General features: G+C 41.6%; 1 protein-coding gene across 6 annotated transcripts in view; it reads right to left on the bottom strand.

Moving 5' to 3' along the window:
• Positions 1 to 1,384: 1,384 nt before the first annotated feature.
• The window catches only part of FAM124A (family with sequence similarity 124 member A), a 44,235-nt gene continuing 27,763 nt past the window's right edge, over positions 1,385 to 17,856 (bottom strand). Inside the window, exons 3-6 of one of the 6 annotated variants that reach the window (XM_083820894.1) lie at positions 16,694 to 17,433; positions 13,933 to 14,016; positions 11,012 to 11,138; positions 4,995 to 5,147 (exon numbers count right to left, since the gene is read on the bottom strand). In XM_083820894.1, coding sequence (XP_083677020.1) covers positions 5,128 to 5,147; positions 11,012 to 11,138; positions 13,933 to 14,016; positions 16,694 to 17,433 — 971 coding nt within the window. In that variant the 3' untranslated portion in view covers positions 4,995 to 5,127. The other 5 variants (XM_083820891.1, XM_083820892.1, XM_083820893.1 and 2 more) reach the window with 5 other exon arrangements.

The following is a 17,856-nucleotide window of genomic DNA, read 5'->3' as shown; positions in this document are numbered from 1 at the left end:
AACCTCTTGAAGTTCAGTACAGACAAATGCAAGTCTAGTGCCATCCATGGACTAAGCCTGTATGACAGCCCAGGCTGGGCACCTACTGGCCGGGGAGCAGCTCTGCAGAAAAAAGATCTTGGAGTCCCAGTGAATAACATGTTGGATATGAGTAAGCAGTGCATCCTCACAGCGATAAGGCCAGCAGCTTATTGGGGGGTATAAGGAAGGGAGTTGCCATCAGGTTGATGGAAATTATTCTTCCTTCCTACTCAGCTCTCCTCAAACCACATCCAGACTGCTAGCTCCCCAGTACAAGAGAGATATTGACAACCTGGAGAGAGTTCAGAGGGGCTGTAGCCACTGAGATGGTCAAGGAGCTAGAGCTTGTGATGTGCAAGGAGAGCCTGTGGGAGCAATTGCAGTCTTCCACCACCAAAAAGGGGATTGTAGAGAAGACAGAGCTATTCTCAGCGGTACACAGCAAAACAACAAGAGATAAAGATCATGAGTTGGAACATGGGAAACTGTGACTGCAGAGTAGGAAATAATTCCTCACCATGACTGTGGTTAAACACTAGCATAGGTTGCCCAGAGACACTGTGAAATTGTCATCTTTGGAGGTTTTCAAATGTGACCGGACAAGGCCCTGAACAACCTGATCTGACTTTGAAGCTTTGAGGTTTGAGCCTGCTTTGCTTTGGACTAAAGAACCTCCAGAGGCCTCTTACAACTCCTGATGTTTCTACAATTCTATAACTGCCATATAAATATATACAAAACCCACAACGTTAAACCATAAAAACTAAATAAAGCCAAACCTACATAGCTTTGCATGTACAGTGTAATGTTGACATGCAGACAAATCTCACGAGGAGAATAAAAAAATATATATAATAGATAACACCACACTGATGGAAATAATGGGGAAAAACTGTTATGAAGACCAACATACATGAAACAAACCAAGATAGGGTCTAAGTATGCAGGGTTACCAGTATTTGTCACAGCTCCTATTTCATCATTCAGCTTTACTGGAGCAAATGATTTACAATAATACAATGAGAAACAAAAGATCCGGTCTGCAGAGGCAAAGCTGAGTCGAACATAAAAATATTTTTGCTATGTTTATTTTGTAATTATCCCACTGACAGGCACTGCCAAGAGCCGGACAGCTTGTGTCATTGCATTCATTTCGAAGCCTAGTTAAAATAGTCAGCGAGTCTGCAATACCTCATAAATGAGCACACAGAAGGTTCAGCAAAACTCACTTTTTGTCTCTATTTTATTTAACAGAAGCAACACCTTCTGGGGTGAGGAGAAAGTCCAAGAAAAACCTGCAGTTCTCAAATGACATTGTTCATAAGTATATATGCCAAATATATATATAAAAATATATACCAAAATAATATGATACATAAATGTCATGAAATTTGTGCATATTCAGCTCTCCGAAGAGATCAGCCCCTTCTTAAATAATGGAAACAATGAATATTACCTTCAATGAAACACTCTTCAACTTCTGGCTTTCCCTGTTACAGACAAAAAGTTTTCTGTACACTATCATCACTGCTTTTCCTGACAGTGGTACACTCAGTTATCCCAAAATTTGGTTACAAGCACCATGAATGTAAACAATAAAAACCTTAATTTCTAGTTAACTATCAGTAAACAGAACAGACATACTTGAGGACACAAGCAATAGAGACACCGTAAATTCAGAGTCCATGGAAGTTCATTCAGCTTTCTTCCTGTTAGCATTAACGGGATGAAATCCGGAGTTTAGATGTTTGTGGAGCTGCAGGTTAATACCACACGTGAACCTCACGATTGACACTTAAACTATCCTGTGCTTGTCTGTAGACTTCCAGTACCAGTGCTTCCTGCCATGTCAGGAGATGGCCCCTAGATGCGCTGAACTCCTTGCGGAGGCACGCGCTATGCTGAAAGACATTTCAAAGCCTCCTCTTCATTAAAAACCCCAGTGAGTTTTTGTCAAGAGCTTGAGTGCTGGCCTGATTCCAGGGTCTAACAGATATGTCAGCTGAAAACGACTCTCTGAAGACTTTTTGGTTCTGTGTTCAGATCAAATGTTATCTGTTATTGAAATATTTTGAAAAGATTTTTTTTTTCCCTCTTCCAAATAATGAACACTAAAATTTTAACAGTATTGAACCAACTTTATACTGTTTGTCATATCTGGAAGCGGTTAGCATTGATGAAATGGCAGTCCAATAAATATACAATGCTATTTCATCATTTATTTGTGTACTACTTTAAATATGACAGAAAAGATGTGGAACCTGGGCTGTCCTGGGCATTGCTGCTCACACAGTGATTTCCAAGCTGCTGGAAACCATGGCTGGTCTGACCTCACAGTGTTTTACACATATTCTGACTACAGAGCAGGTAAACACATGCATACCACGACAAATCCTTCACTGGTGCCATTTCTGGTCCCAGACATTTCTTAAGAAAACGATTTACCAAAAACTGCAGTAAATCTAAACAGTTGTGAGCACAGGAGAAGGCCAATAATCTCCTGTGCTCTTAGAGCTGAACAGAATTTCCTATTTATACATGGTATTTAGCACAGAAGACAACCCTACCTCTGGTACATGCTACGATAGCATCTCACAAAGAGACTTGGACTTCAGCCTGATGCCTCCTTCTCTGTGAGGAGAAAATGACCGAAAAAGAAAAAGCCTTAGGGAGTGGTTTCCTGGCTCTGACAGTCCCTCTGGCCTCTTCTGGATTTGGGGTACAAGTTTAGTGGAATACTCCCTCGTCCCCCATAAAGCTGTGTTCAGTTTCCCTCAGACTTTCTTCCAGAATTGTTTGTGCAGACTGTGCATTTACTTAAATCATTACAATGGGCCAGGGGAGCTGTTTCACTTTTTGTAACTACTTTAGAGTGTGTGTGTGTTAATTTATTTTTATTTTTTAAAGCAGCAACTCTTCTGAGTAAAAATCCCTGGTAATATATCAAACATTTTTCTTCCCAAATGCATTTTTTTCAATGCTGTCACAGTAGGTGTTCAGCATGTGCATATAGATTACATACAGCATTAAACATACACCTTTTATCAGGGTCACTTTCCTACTGGCTAAACCAGAACTGCAATCAGTGCCACTTCTCTGTGGCACCAACGTAAGTGTTCAGAACTATAATCAATCTATAAATCTGACTTAAATCCTGCTGAAGGTACTTAGCTGCCATATTAATAGCTTTGTACTTACAATTTATTTATTTATTTATTATTATTATTAATAACATTTTAATTGGAGCAAACCAGATTATCAAGAATGTGTATTTTAAAAATATAACTTGAAAAGCCAGTAAAATCTGACTTGTTTTCCCTTTGGATAGATTTATTTGAGAGAAAATGTATTTTACCCAAAACCAAGTACGCTTGCACTGAAAATATGAAGAATACATTTTTTGCATCAACTGTTTTTAACAGAAAAATAACAACCCCTAAGAAAGCAGGAAGTTGCTATATATTCAGGACTAGTGGTGTAGCAATATAGAAAAATGCTGGGTTATGTCTTTTGTTTTGCATTCCAAAAAGGTAAACTCTGTATTGCCTGAGTTGGAAGTAGTAAACATTTTTTACTTAGGTTACCATTGACTACATGAGTGATTCAGACTACAGTCACAGCTGGAAAGAATGGGATTCACGTGGAGATGGGTAGAAAATGTTCTGTAAGGTTTCCTGTTTGGCACTTTCCATACCCTGGACTGTCAAAATAAAAAGATCCAGTGGAGATTCCTCTTCCCTGTGGAAGAAATGGAGCTTCTCCCCCTCTCAGTACTGTAAACTCTCAGAGGTTAGAAGGAACCATGTGTGTTCCCACTGGAAACTTCTTGTCTGAGGCTACTGGAGATGTGCTGCTGGGACCTGCTGTCCTTAGAGTTGCCTTTGGAACCTGTAAAAGGGAAAGAAGATCCCTTTCTCCTGATATCTTTCCATAGTTAAAATAATTTTGCAGAAAAATTGAAGCTGTTTGGTGTCACAAATTACTCATCAGTTTCTGCCAAAGAAAATTCTATTATTTTACATCTTTACTGGAATTTCCTTCACTGTCAGTCCAAAGATAGGTCACAGAAACCATCCACATGGCACTGCCATGGACAAGCCTCGGTACAGATCACCCCCTCCAGGACAGAGGTTTTGAGCACCAGCTCAGACTGCTTTACAGTACAGTTTGGGGACACCCATCTCTGAAGGATCTGAGAGCTTTTGTCAAATATTTAGCATGCTCTGCTGCATCACCTTCTTCTTCGTGAGGAAATTTCTGTAAGCTCAGACTAGGCCCACCGTGGTCATCACAAGAAGAACACATTTGCCCTGGGAGACAGAGAAACCTCAGATGTAAAATTCTTCTTCGTTAGTTGGTGAAGCTGGGTAAATGCTACCACAGTCATCCAGAGAACAAGGGGCTGCTCTCGAGGGCTGTTTGGGCTGCTTGGAGAGAGATGCTGACCTAATTGAGCTGGAAGACCATTCAGAGAGAGAAGGTAGTAAACCATCCCCAGGCTCAAAGGTATTGCACATGACAGATACAGGCCTTCCACTGGTAGCAGCCTGCGTAGCCATAGTTTGCTTCTGTGGGGGAAGAGAGGCTTCCAAGTCACTACAAAATCCATTCAGGGCAGAGTATGCAGAGACCACAGACAGGTCTGAGAAGGACAGCTTCCTCCCCGTGTCTACATCAGTCTCCTGTGCACCCTCCAAATCATCAATGTTAAGCCTGGGGCTGCATCTCCATGTTTTCAACCTGGTTGCAGGTGACCCAGTATTTGAAAACTGAAATGGTTCACTGAAATGAACAGTCTCTGAGGTTGGGGAGGTGCTCACTGTGGGCAAGCAGAACAGAGACTTGCTTCGTTGAAATGACCACGAAATGCTAGAAGCACTGCTAGATCTGCGAGTGAAGTCTCCTCGATCACCGTGCCTCAAGTCCTGCTGGGAGAAACCAAGATGATGACCAAGGCTGTTTGCGTGATGTACCTTGTTTTGACTCGTTTCTTCTGGTTGTTCAGGGACAGGCTGGTGGCTCTGAGGAAGAAAGCCTGGCAAAGTGGTGAAGCGGGAATCTGTTGACACAGATGGATATGGTTGCTTGTTCTGCTTTGCAGACTTCCTACACCAACTGCGTGCTTGCTGCAGCAGGAGAGGGGGAAAAGAAGATCATATTAATACACAGTTGGCAGTCTTACAACCGTAAGTCTCCGTTGCTGAGTTGTTACTGCAAATAATTATGAAGCAGACTTCATTCAGTATGCTCACAGCAAATGTTTCACTTCAATAACAAAGAGAAACCACCCTGCCAAAATCCCAAATATTTACATAAGGAGCCTTGAAGACAACAAGAATAAATGGTAGAGGAGCCCTGCCTTGCGGGCTGAATTACACTAGCTCAAAATCCTCCCTTGCTATTGACTTGCTCAGATTCATTCATATCCTGCCTTCCAACTTTACTGCCATAGAGAAATCTAAAGAACAAAAATGAATAAACGGCAGATGTATGGTACTACCATTCTTATTTCTCATTTCTTCATTACTGTGGTGCACGTTTTTATTTTTTCCTCTGAGACATCAAAAAGCAATTTTAGCAAGCAACTTCATTCTCTGTCATCTCAATGGGAATATACCGCTTCTTTCAGCTCTGTCTCATTTTCTCTTTTACGTCTGGTTAGCTGAGCAGTGTGCTCCAGAATCCATTTGCTCTATAAACTAACTCCTAAGGACAGCTTTATCATAGAATCATAGAATGGCTTGGGTTGGAAGGGACCTTAAAGATCATCTAGTTCCAACTCCCCTGCCATGGGCAGGGATGCCACCCACTAGATCAGGTCAGTGGTTGACCTTTAGACACCTAATTTGCTTTAGACTCCTAGAATGAAGAGCCCTGATGTTTTTGATCTGAATCTGGGCCTGTATCTCACCCCTTGAGCTGGATTCAGTTGTCTACCTGCCAGATATTTGAGCATTTGCACAGGGATAGCAGCTGTTACAAACAGAGAGCCAATGTCCTCAAGAAGCAGCTGGAGGTCAGGTGGCCTTCATATGGGGTTAGACACTGATGTGCAGATAACTAAACTGAGCCCCTAGTGTCAGAGCAATCAACATTTTTCATCATCCCACTTATCTAAGCAAGGCTTTTAGAAGTTTGCATTTTTAAAATTTCAATTTAGATTCTTCTTACTAGAATTTTTCACATAATTCAAAACACTAGATTTCCATTCCAAAAGGGTGAGGAACTAATGGGAAAATGTGGAATAACATACCACTGAGAATAAGCAATAATCTCAGCTATGGGACTTGTCAGTCAGAAACAGCAGAGGAGAAAGAATTAAGGATCTTGGCCACTATGTGCTATTAAAGTGACAAGGCTGTGAGAAATATGATTCTGGGCTGTCTCAAGTTAGTTAAAAAGGTATTAATGTACTGCATACAACACTGGTAAGGCCTCAGCTGGAATGCTTCACATGACTTAAATCACCCCTATATGAAAAAAAAAATCAAATTGAAAAAGATGGAGCCATAAAAAAAAAAAAAGAACTATCCATTAAGAAATATGTACTACAAACTAATAAAAGGTTTCTAATCACAACAGAAGTAGAAGAGCCTTCTGGGACAAGTAATGGATAAAGATGGAGCTTGATTGTTTTACAAAATAGATTACATGACATGGTAGAAAGGGATGAAACCTGGCAGCCAAGGAGGTCTTTTTGTATACTCTTTCTCTAAAAGAACTCCATACATTGTTGCTTCTAACATCTCGCTAGTGCACATCGTATTGTCTTAGTGACCCAGATCTGTCACAACCATCTTCTCTTTTTTATTGATGTCATTTTACAGGGAAAAAAAAAAAAAAGAAAGATTTTTCACATCTGTAAAAGATTTTTGCTTGTTTGTGATTGCCTAGCTAGAAGTGATTTATAGGACAGCCAATCCCTAGGAATTCACTTAGGCATTATAGTTGAATATATACATTGCAATGTATCCATAATGAGGTATGTTAATCCATAACCTATTTCTGTATAATAAAATAAGCTGTTTTCTTTAATGCCATAAGGAATTAAATGAATTCATGAGTACATTAACCACAGTACTGCAGCAGTTTGATAAACTAATAAGGAATCAATAGTGCAAAAGTATCAAATAAAATGAGTTAAACTGTCAACAAAACATTACCAGAAGTCATGTTTGATGTCTATATGCAACACTGTTTTATTTATGCAATCGGTGAGTTAATTCATTTAACAACTCACTCAACAAGATAAAAGACTTGTGTCTATGAAGAAAATACCAGTTGTTTCTTAGCTGGAGACACTTCTGGGTAACCCAGAAATAATAATGAGATATCCTGAAAGAGATCACCCCATTCAGACGAATTTGTAGAAGAAGGTCAACCTGGGAGTACTGGTTGATAGTCGGCGGAATATGAGCCAGCAGTGTGCTCAGGTGGCCAAGAAGGCCAACATCATCCTGGCTTGTATAAGAAACAGCGTGGCCAGCAGGTCTAGGGAAGTGATTGTCCCCCTGTACTCGGCTCTGGTGAGGCCGCACCTTGAGTACTGTGTTCAGTTTTGGGCCCCTCACTACAAGAAGGACATGGAGGTGCTCAAGCGAGTCCAGAGAAGAGCGACGAAGCTGGTGAGGGGTCTGGAGAACAAGTCTTATGAGGAGTGGCTGAGGGAGCTGGGATTGTTCAGCCTGGAGAAGAGGAGGCTCAGGGGCAACCTTATCGCTCTCTACAGGTACCTTAAAGGAGGCCGTAGCGAGGTGGGGGTTGGTCTGTTCTCCCACGTGCCTGGTGACAGGGCAAGGGGGAATGGGCTAAAGTTGTGCCAGGGGAGGTTTGGGTTGGATATGAGGAAGAACTTCTTTACTGAAAGGGTTGTTAGGCATTGGAATAGGCTGCCCAGGGAAGTGGTTGAGTCACCATCCCTGGAGGTCTTTAAAAGACGTTTAGGTGTAGAGCTTAGTGATACGGTTTAGTGGAGGACTTGTTAGTGTTAGGTCAGAGGTTGGACTTGGTGATTTTGGAGGTCTCTTCCAACCTAGATGATTCTGTGATTCTGTACCCCTCATTGTATTGCTGGTTGCACTAACCAAGAGTGCTCCTTTTTTTCTGAGCAGTAGCTCTGATACCAGATACACTGCATGGAATCAGGCACTACTCTTGATGAATCAGCAGAAGTACCTCATGTTTATCCTACCTCTCAGAGAAAAAAAATCACGGACTGCCTGATCTTGGCATGCCTCCATGCTGTCTTTGTGTTTTAGCAGACTTTGTTGATAATAGAGCAGATTAGGCATCTAGAGAAACCAAGGTTGCACTAAGTGCAGTCTTCTTGTTTGTGAAAGGGTAAGGTCTGTGGGACCACAAGCACTGGTAACCACTCAGACAAAAACTACATGGAAACAAGGTTTTTGGGGACAGACCAGGCACTTGCACAGGAGCAGTGGGCAGTATGAAAACCTCTCCTTTACCTTAAGCAGACTGTACCATCTGCCTGTATATGTAAAACAGAGCCCACAGACATCACAAGTAGGATTTAGTTGTCCAGTTAGCAAAGTCAGTGGCACCTGGAAGGCAATTCAGTTTTCCTTCAAGAAGACTGCTGCATTGGGTTAGCTGAATTGCTCTGTAGATCCTTGGGCTGTAGTGAGTACATACCCATTGACTAAAATTAGACTGTAGCCCACGGAAAAAAAACATCTAGTTATACATCATTGTAGGTGTCTACAATCAGGAGCTGAACACAAAGCCTGCAGAGATAACTCCCATGTATTCATTTTGATCTGGTGTGTACAGGAGATATTCTGCACACCAGTTAGAGTTTCATGTATTTAAACAACGGTAATAATTTGCTTTTCTTATTTATTGTCAAAAAATACACCTCATTGCTTTCTACAACTTCCTGAGGAGGCAAAATAGAGAGGGAGGCGTTGCTGTCTTCTCCCTGGAAACCCATGGCCGGACACATGGGAACAGCATGGAGCTGCACCTGGGGAGGCTCAGACTGGACATTAGGAAACCACTTTGTTTTAACCAATTTGGGAATAAAACACAGACACAAGAATAGCTGTTTTGAGCTCTTTCTAATATTTACACATCCTGTGGGTAGAGCTCCATCTCATGAAATACCAGTAAAAAAGATTACAGTGTAATCCTGTATTGTAGGGAACCGGATTATGTGGACTAATAAGACTTTTCTATATCTACATTCTGTGGCTTGTCATAGATCACAGAGAGGATTCCATGATTTAACAAGGATTCAAACTCAAGCAAAACTAGCTCCTAGCCCTGTGCCAAGCCCATTGACCGTACTCCTTCCTACCACCCCAGCACTGTATATGGATGTTCATGTGATGGCTCCTCTTTGTTTTGGCTGTACAGTGCATGACAGATCCCGAAAGTTTAACAGCTAAACCACATTTCCTTGCATTCACAGGAGAAACAAGGCCCTAGGAGTGAGAGACGATCATCTTCTGCTGCCCTTTGGGCTTTGTGGGACTGGAAACAGCAAGACCTACTTGTGTGTCATGCACGTTCAACTGCTCTTCAGCTTTCTCCCTGCTCTTCAACTCTTCCCTTGGCTTTTCAGTCCCATAGGCTGTATTTTTAATGAATTATTTTCTTTATTTAAGTCTCTGCAGCCTTCTCCTCATTTGCGTTCTGCATTACCTGCTCCCTCACCACAGCCCGACCCAGCTGCCTGCATCAGGAGCCAGCATGGTGGAGATGCTGGTCAGGGGAGCAGCACCTGAGACAACAAAGACTCTATCTAAATGGCTGCGTCACCAACGCAGCTTCCACCACACCAGGAAAGCTGTTTTATTTAAAGACTCCAAATACAGGGAGAGAGATCGGCCAAACCCTGCCACAAATACGCGTATCAAAACCGGCTGTGGCTTCAATCGATTAGCTCTCTAACAGAACGGGTTTTTTCATCTAGTGCTAATCTGCTACTCATTTGTAATCTCTGCACAAATCTCTGTGAGGCCAGGAAGGATTTAGAGTCTCTGTGCATTACAATAGTTTGCAGAAGAATTTCATGACAAATATCCAGGAATGCAATAAACAACCTGGGGTGAACAGAGAGGTACTTTCAACTTCACGTGGGCTGCCCATACCGGACAAGAAAAGTCCTGTAGTCTTTTTTAAGTTATCTGCTTTTTAAGAAAAAGATTATAACCAGTCGAACTGTGAGTGCTGCAATGAGAAAATCAGTTCTTGCATTGCAAACTCAGATTTTGCCAGCATTGCTCAACAGCAGCACAATGGTGTTTGTTTAGAGGTATTTAAACCAGTGGGACTGATACAGATATAAAATAAAGTTAAAAAAAAATCAACTGGAGAAAATGTGGCAAAAGCTAGTCTTAACATCACAATAAGAAAGTCTTATTTGTAAGATACAATGTATTCACAGGGCAGAATATCAAAAGGCAAAATCCACAAATGCAATTTAAAATTGAATCGAACATATTTGAAAAGTGGCACATAATGTGTTTACAAAACTAAAATGGTTGGGTGTTTTGTAACACCAGATATTCCCTGTCAAGAGATTTTGCTGGATGTATAGAGCTATCAGAGATCTTACCATGCCATGAAAGATAACTGCATTAATGGAGAAGACAGAAAAAAAGTACCTTGGGGTGAAGAAAAAAATTGCAAAATTAACTCCTGTTTGAATTAGCGACTGACTCAGCTGTGTCCTGACCAAAAGCAATCATTAGCACTAAGAAGAATCAAACACCTAAGGCACTAAAAGGAAAGGAAAATAAAGGGCAAGATTTTGAAAACAGGAGGCCAGAATTAGACAGATTATTTAATTCAGATTAAGGCACCTGACTTGACTGGCCCAATTTTTGCCCCACAAGAAATTTTTGCAAAGGTGACTTTATATATCCTTGTTTGTCCTTTATGCTTTTCTTGCCTTTCTTCCTTCTTTGTGTTGAGGTTTGCTCTATCTGCACTATCAATTTAAGCAAGCTTGAAGCTCTTTACTCACCTCCATTTTCCTTCTTGTAGATCAAAGAGTTATCTTCCAAAGTGCCCCCTCTTTGCCTGTCTTTCCTCTTCCCCTTCTCTGCTTCCTGGTTTACTTGCTTCTCTTTCTCTCTTTTACATATGCTTAACTGTAGTGACGCAAGACTGCATTTGTGAGACTGTGCTTTCTTTCCTTTATTTCCCAGATTTTGTAGTCAGTGATGCCTTTGAGTAAGACGGACTAGATAATTTAACAGAATATACAACTACACAGAGACATTTAAACCATCCACTCTGACCTTGTGTTTATCATTTTAAAAATCATTAAGCCATTTCTTTACTGAGCCTGCTGATACTTCAAGTGGACAAAAGCATTTCAGTTTTCGGAAATTTAAGAGACTAAATGCTGTATGCTTCAGGCAGAGCCATAAGACAGAGCCCAAGCATAATGCCACAAAGCCCAAGACCCTTAAAAGGAAGCAAATTGACTAATGCTCCTAGATTATTTACACGTTTTATCAAGATCATACAAATGTTGAATGACCACCAAGGACCCGAACTGTAAACTAAGGGAAGGAGAATTAATATTGCTTTGTGTTGGAGATAGAAAATGCAGACCCACATGAGGTCTGGCAGGGTTTAGAAGGTCACATGAAGTAAATTTCACTATGACCACACTGATCTGTGTCCTGGACCTCTGAACAGAAACAGAAGTGGACCTGAGCCTCCAAGATTTGGCTCTTGTTGGCCAAGATAGGCTTGAGATACAAACCATTGTACGTGCTGAAGTGATGAGTAAAATGATTCCTTTAGTCTCAGCTGGGCCTGGGAGAATAAAAGGAAGAACTTTGTCCTAACCTCAGATCTGGTAATCGGTTTGACCCTTAGCAGCTCAATAATGCTCATCCCTGCTGCCCATATATCTAACACAGGGTATTTTCTGCATTTTCAGAGTCCTCTTGTCCTAGCTCCTGGTTATGGCCAAGCACTAGTGCTCTGCATGACGGCACTACCTCACTACCTCTACTCCCTTCCCTCGGCCTAAAATATGTTTCATTATTTGTGCATCATGGAAAAAATCTCTCCCTGATTTCTGCATTCATCTATCTTGACTATGAAGATTGACTACAACATCACTTCATGAAGACATGTACATGTTCTAAGCAACCTGAGGAAAATAAGGGCACTTTTATTCTCCTCATGGTCCCAGACAAAAGGGGATGAAGTAATGAGCTCATGAGCCTCACAGACACCTGTATATCCTACACTGAATAAACACAGAGGTTTTCAGCTATCAGCTTTTGAATCCCTTTTCTGTATAACATATTTGCTGATGTCTGTGTAGGCTTGTAACCTTCATGCTGTTTCTCATTTTCAGGCACTTTGTGCTGCAAATGCCTCTCACAAAATGCAGGTGGCATCCATCTGCACACACAGACTTACTTCTGGCAACTCCAAGGACATAGGCAACAATAACATACCGATCTTGTACATAAATGACTGCAGTTGACCTCATGAAACCATTAGGGGATGAATACTGGTCAACCACAGATGTATAATAGTCATTTTGTACACTGAGCAATGGAGAAACCTCCAAGGTAGCAGAGACCTCGGCTTGCAGGTAGCACACAGCAGCAGGTTAATGAGATGTAATGGTTGGGTCCACATGCAATGTTTTCTCAGAACCAATGCTTCAGTTAATAAAGCAGGTTTCCTGAATATGATTATATCACTTCTGAACTCAAGATTACAGTTGCCCAGTATAGGTAAGAAAAACATTGGTTGATTGCCTCAGCAAATTGGCTAAAAAAACCCTCTAATTAAAAGCTACAATCAGTTAACATTTGCACTATTATTTCAATGATGTTCTGTAAAGCAACACTAGGCAGAAAATAGCCACTCCATAAACAATATAGGGTCATCAACATAATAAATAGCCTTACAATGCCAGATCTGACTACATTGCTTCAGGCAGGATTAGCAAAGACTTGTAGCAAACTGGACATTTCTTGGGATTTTTTATTTATTTATCTTGGCTTTTTGGTACTGTTTGTCTGTTTCTTGGTACTGGAGATGGTGGAGGGGGAGGAATTTCAGCAAGAAACTGGATGAATCAGGTGCCTGAGCATAGATGCTTGATCCATTTTGATATCTCCTAGGGTTGCCTGTTTGGCATTCCTGTAGGTTCTGAGTCTAATCTGCCAGAAGGTCTCTTTTGGGTGTCTTAGTTACCCTTTGGCATGTAAAATGGCAGTAGATCTCATGCTTAAGCACTGAGTAATTCGTTGTCTGCTGTCTACCTTCCCCCCAAATATGTCTGCATCCCTACCCTATGCAGAGTGTTTGGGAAATTCTGCCAAAATTGTATTTTTATTTATTTTCCTTATGCAAAGGCACTCTCCTAATTTCAAGAATCCCTCTGTGTATTTTCTTTCTTCTCTCTGCTCACTACTCCTTGCTTCCCAACCATGCATGGCCAAGCCAGCCCATCGCTTATTAACCTCTCCTGCTTCCCACACTGCACTGCCAGGCATGCAAATTCATTAGCACTCTGTGGGGGTTATGTCCAGAGGCAACCAGGAATTTGGACAAGACCTATAAAACTAGCTGTATGTTTCGTATACCAAAATATGGTATATTCTTAGCTACAATATTTATATGTTCTTCCCACTGCTCTTACAAGTGCCCCCACATCTCCTGCTTCTGGGCTTAGCAGTGGTGATGCAGCATGGGTCTTCCCACTGGGTGTGGACATGCTCTTAAGTCTTCCTTACCGCTTCACCCTGGCTGGCACAGAGGTGCACCCCGGAGCTAACTTGCCACTAGAAAAGTTACTGTGACAAAATAATTTTGAACAGCTTCCAAGCAAATGAAGGAATGAGGTCTATGATATTGAACAGACTTATCCTGCCCATGAATAACTTTATTTTTTCTTGCACTGACTTTATCTGTGCCCCTTGATAGTTCCATTTGCAAAATGTAATTTTGAAGAACATGGATCAACCTGGCTGGCAAGTATCCCAGTCCCTGTAAGCACACAAGCAAAAACACAGAGGTCACATTTTGTTAGTCTAATCATGGAAGTATCTTCCAATTTCAAACATTAATCACTGCCTGTTATTAACAAGGATGTAAATCAAACGTTTTAGGTATAATTGGTAATTTTACTCTGTAGAAAGTACAGTATCAATATGCAGTAAATAAAAAAATGCCAGTGATTGCTAAGCACCCCTGATGTGCAGGCTGGAAACTATGATGAAGTCATTCTTTGGATTTGCATAATTGCAAAGAGGTGAAAGTTGTTACTGATGCTGTGGCATCGATAATGTTGTTAAAAGCACTATTATATAAGAAGTCAAAAGGTAGTCCTGTATCTTGCTTTAAAGGGTAGACACTGTAATTTTTTAACTCAGAATGAGTTTGAAGAACAGAAGGAGTCCATGGATCACCAAATCAAATGCTTTCTATAACCCATACCCCATCATATAATTCCTTTTCCTTAACTGAGCACCCTGACTCAAATTAAGATATGAACCTGTTTGCACCCCCTGGGTGGCTGGCCATCAATATGAACAACTGCCAACTTAAATCTGTTTATCGGCAGCTTTTTGTTCCTGTGCCAGAAGAATCACGTAGGTGAAATTGCCTTTCCCCGTTCCTATTGTTGAGGTTCTGATGTATTTTCAGAGCACAGTCAGAGCTCCCCTCAGACTGACCTTGGCAAGGCTCCCATGGCCCTACTCCTTCAGTTTTCACTTGTAAGGCGGCCTCTATTCTTCTGCGTGTGCTGGGAGCCCTTTCCTGTTCCTGCGCCTCTCCAAAGTCACCTTTCTGGAGGCCAGGACTGAGCACAGGTGAGACCCTCGGTACCCTGAGAAATGGTGCAAGCACTGCCCACACTCCTTAGGGGATATGAACTCTGAAGCACACTGGAGATTGCATTTCCCTTGTCATGGGCAGGCTGCAGGGTGATTTGTAGTTGTCTGAGTACAAACAGGACATTTTCCTGATTCTAATTCTGATTGTATAAAATTATTAAGACCTGTGTACCAAGGCCTAGACTTCATGACTACAATTTCATGTTAGACACAAAGTCTGTTTTCTCTCCATTTTGCTTATATTAAACTTCTTTTGCCTCATCCCACTTCCAGAAGGTCTCTTCCAACCTAGATGATTATATGATTCTATGTGATAATTTCCAGTTCTGTAACCTCAGTCCAATTTGCCACTTTGCTCTCCTGTTCAGCATCACCACCCTCACTGAAAACAGAAATGAAAATCAATCACATTTGGAGGCCATACTTAACAGGCTTTCATTCTTCTCTTTTGTGCACATGATAAAAATCTTGTTTTAACTTTGCAAAGCTTACTTCAGCATGTTGTATGGCAATCTCACTTTAACTCTGCACTGCCCAGTGCCTGTTATTTCTGAAAATTTGCTGTTTAGAAATTGAAAGCCTTATTTACAAGGTCTGTTTGTTTTCTTTTCTTGATTTTTTTCTTTCCATTCAATTTACTTGGAACCAGTGCAAAGATCTCATAAATCAGTTATATCACATAGGAAACACCTACCCCCCCTCAAAAAAAAACAAAAAGATAGGAAAAAAACACTAAAAAACATACAAACACATACAGAAAAAGGATTGGGGGAAAAGGGATATAGATTAAAGTGGGTGCTGTCTAAAGGTATTGTGGTGTCTCTTGAAAGCTTATGTTTACAAGTTATCTCAGCCTAACACAGATATGCCTACACTGCAGTCAGTAATCCTGACAAACTGGTGGCTACCTTGGCAGAAAGGTGGGGAAGCTGAGGAAGCTGAGCTCATGAATGAAATGCACTCCAAAAAAAAAAAAAATACCCTACTTCAAAATCTGAACAAAAGTCTTCTAAAGGTGAGGGTCTGCACTCCTTTTTTCTCACGCTAAGCAGCAATAAATTCCTTCACCTCTGCTGTGAAGGAATGCACGTGAACCTCGTTCTGGATTGCCAGACATATCCCTTTGCAGAGCAGGGACCTATTGAAAGCTTTTTGCTTGTTGTCCTGCTCAACTCCTTTGGATATAGTGCATGCTGATGCACTGCCCAGATATCATGCCTACAGATGTCCTAACAAATAAATTCTCTTTTTGGGCTTGGTTATGAGGACCTGAGATTAATTTGAGAGGACAGACTGTGGGAATGTATCTCCCAGGCTGCATTTCTTTTCCTTCACCTCCTTTCCTCCACCTCCATCCTGATAATCACTGTGAAAAAGAGAGGTGCAGCCTGTCACCTTGTTTTTCAAACTGATTCTAGAAAATAATGTGTACCATCAGGAATTCTGCTTGTCTCCCATAAAAATCTTGTAACTGAGAGCTATTTTATAAAACCGTCCGTTCTGTGCCCATATTTCCTATAAAACTACACCCATCAGCCACATTTCTCCACTTGGGCTCGTAATTCCCTCTCCCCTTGTTCCTTTAAATAGCCACCTCATCTCAAATCATTCTTTGCATAAACTGAGGTTCAATGATACCTGGATAGCATCTTCCTGAGTAGTTACACACACAGCAAGGGGTTTTGAGTTCTTTAGCAGTAAAGTCCTTCCTCTTTCACCTAGAGTAGAGCAATAGAAAAGCCTCCTCTTCTGGTTGCTGTTCTAGATTAAGGTTTTCTGCACAAAGTCAATAAATGTTCTTCTGTTTCCCGGCATACTGGGCTTACCTGCAAGAGGATCCTATTTCCATCGTGGTCTTCAGTCTGCCACCTGCCTTCACTAATTGGGCTGCAAGGGTTGGGCAAGAGAGGAACGAGCTGTCCGACATCTTTCACTCTGAATTCCAGCACTGCTGACTCGGTTGGCAACGGTATTTGGCCCTTTGGAAGTTTTTTTAAAGAAAACTGAATGTCTATTTCCATGTTTGAATAGACAGGAAAAACACAAAAGTCTGCTTTTTTCTGACATACCGGTCTTTTCAGTATTAACTCATACAACTTCAAAATGTCGGTGTAGTTTTCATTCCTGCAGTATATCGTGAAGCGGATAATTTCCTTCCCGTAATGCACTGGGCGAATGGCCCACAGAGGGGTCTCGGGAGCCAAGGTGTAAAAGTCCTGGCTGCATGGCATATAAGGGAGGAACTTCCCGTGCACTCGCTCTGTGTGGTGGTAATGCCAAGGTGGCCGCTGAAAGGTTTCGTGGAGCTGCAAGATGGGCTCCTCTCCGTATTCCTCCTGCAGGAACAGAATGACGGCAAGGGCTGGCTGAGGAACCCCAGCCTTACCTGGCTTCCTGTGCTTCTTGGACACGCGTCTTTCTGAGACTCGAAACAGCTGGAGGTCCGGGTGGATCCAGGCTAGGAGCTTATCGATGGCTTGCTGAAGAATCTTGGATTCACCTGGGTCGGTGATAATATGTACACTAACGAGGAATGGGTCCTGTATCTCTTCCACAGAAAGTTCACCTGGGAGTGTAAAAAGAAAAACATCCTTTAAGATTTTTAACCTACTGATTTCCTTGACGGAGAAACAGTCTACTCAGTCACACTGGGCTTTTTTTCACCTCTCTCAGGCTCACCTACAATAAAGCAAAAATAATGTGCAGACATAAAGCAACCAAGAAAGTAATCAGAAGACAGAGAAGTTTCATCAAGCATGCCATAACAGTTGCTGTTTCTACTGGGATAGGACCCAAAGGACATTACCCATAGTGTATTTCTGTGTTAGGAAAGAGCTGCCTCCTACAGCTAAGAGGTAGGAAAGACAAAAATATTGACATAGAGTTGGGGTGGAAGGGACACTAATGATGTGCGGAACAGTTGGAGTGGACAATGTTCATCCCATCTTGTTTTAATTTGCCACTTGGCTTGGGGCATGGAAATTGCACT

The sequence above is a fragment of the Anser anser genome (assembly GCF_964211835.1).
Source record: "Anser anser genome assembly, chromosome: 1".
Taxonomy (NCBI): Eukaryota; Metazoa; Chordata; class Aves; order Anseriformes; family Anatidae; genus Anser; species Anser anser.
The sequence above is the reverse complement of the archived record's forward strand: the minus strand, read 5'-3'. Positions and strand labels throughout refer to the sequence as shown.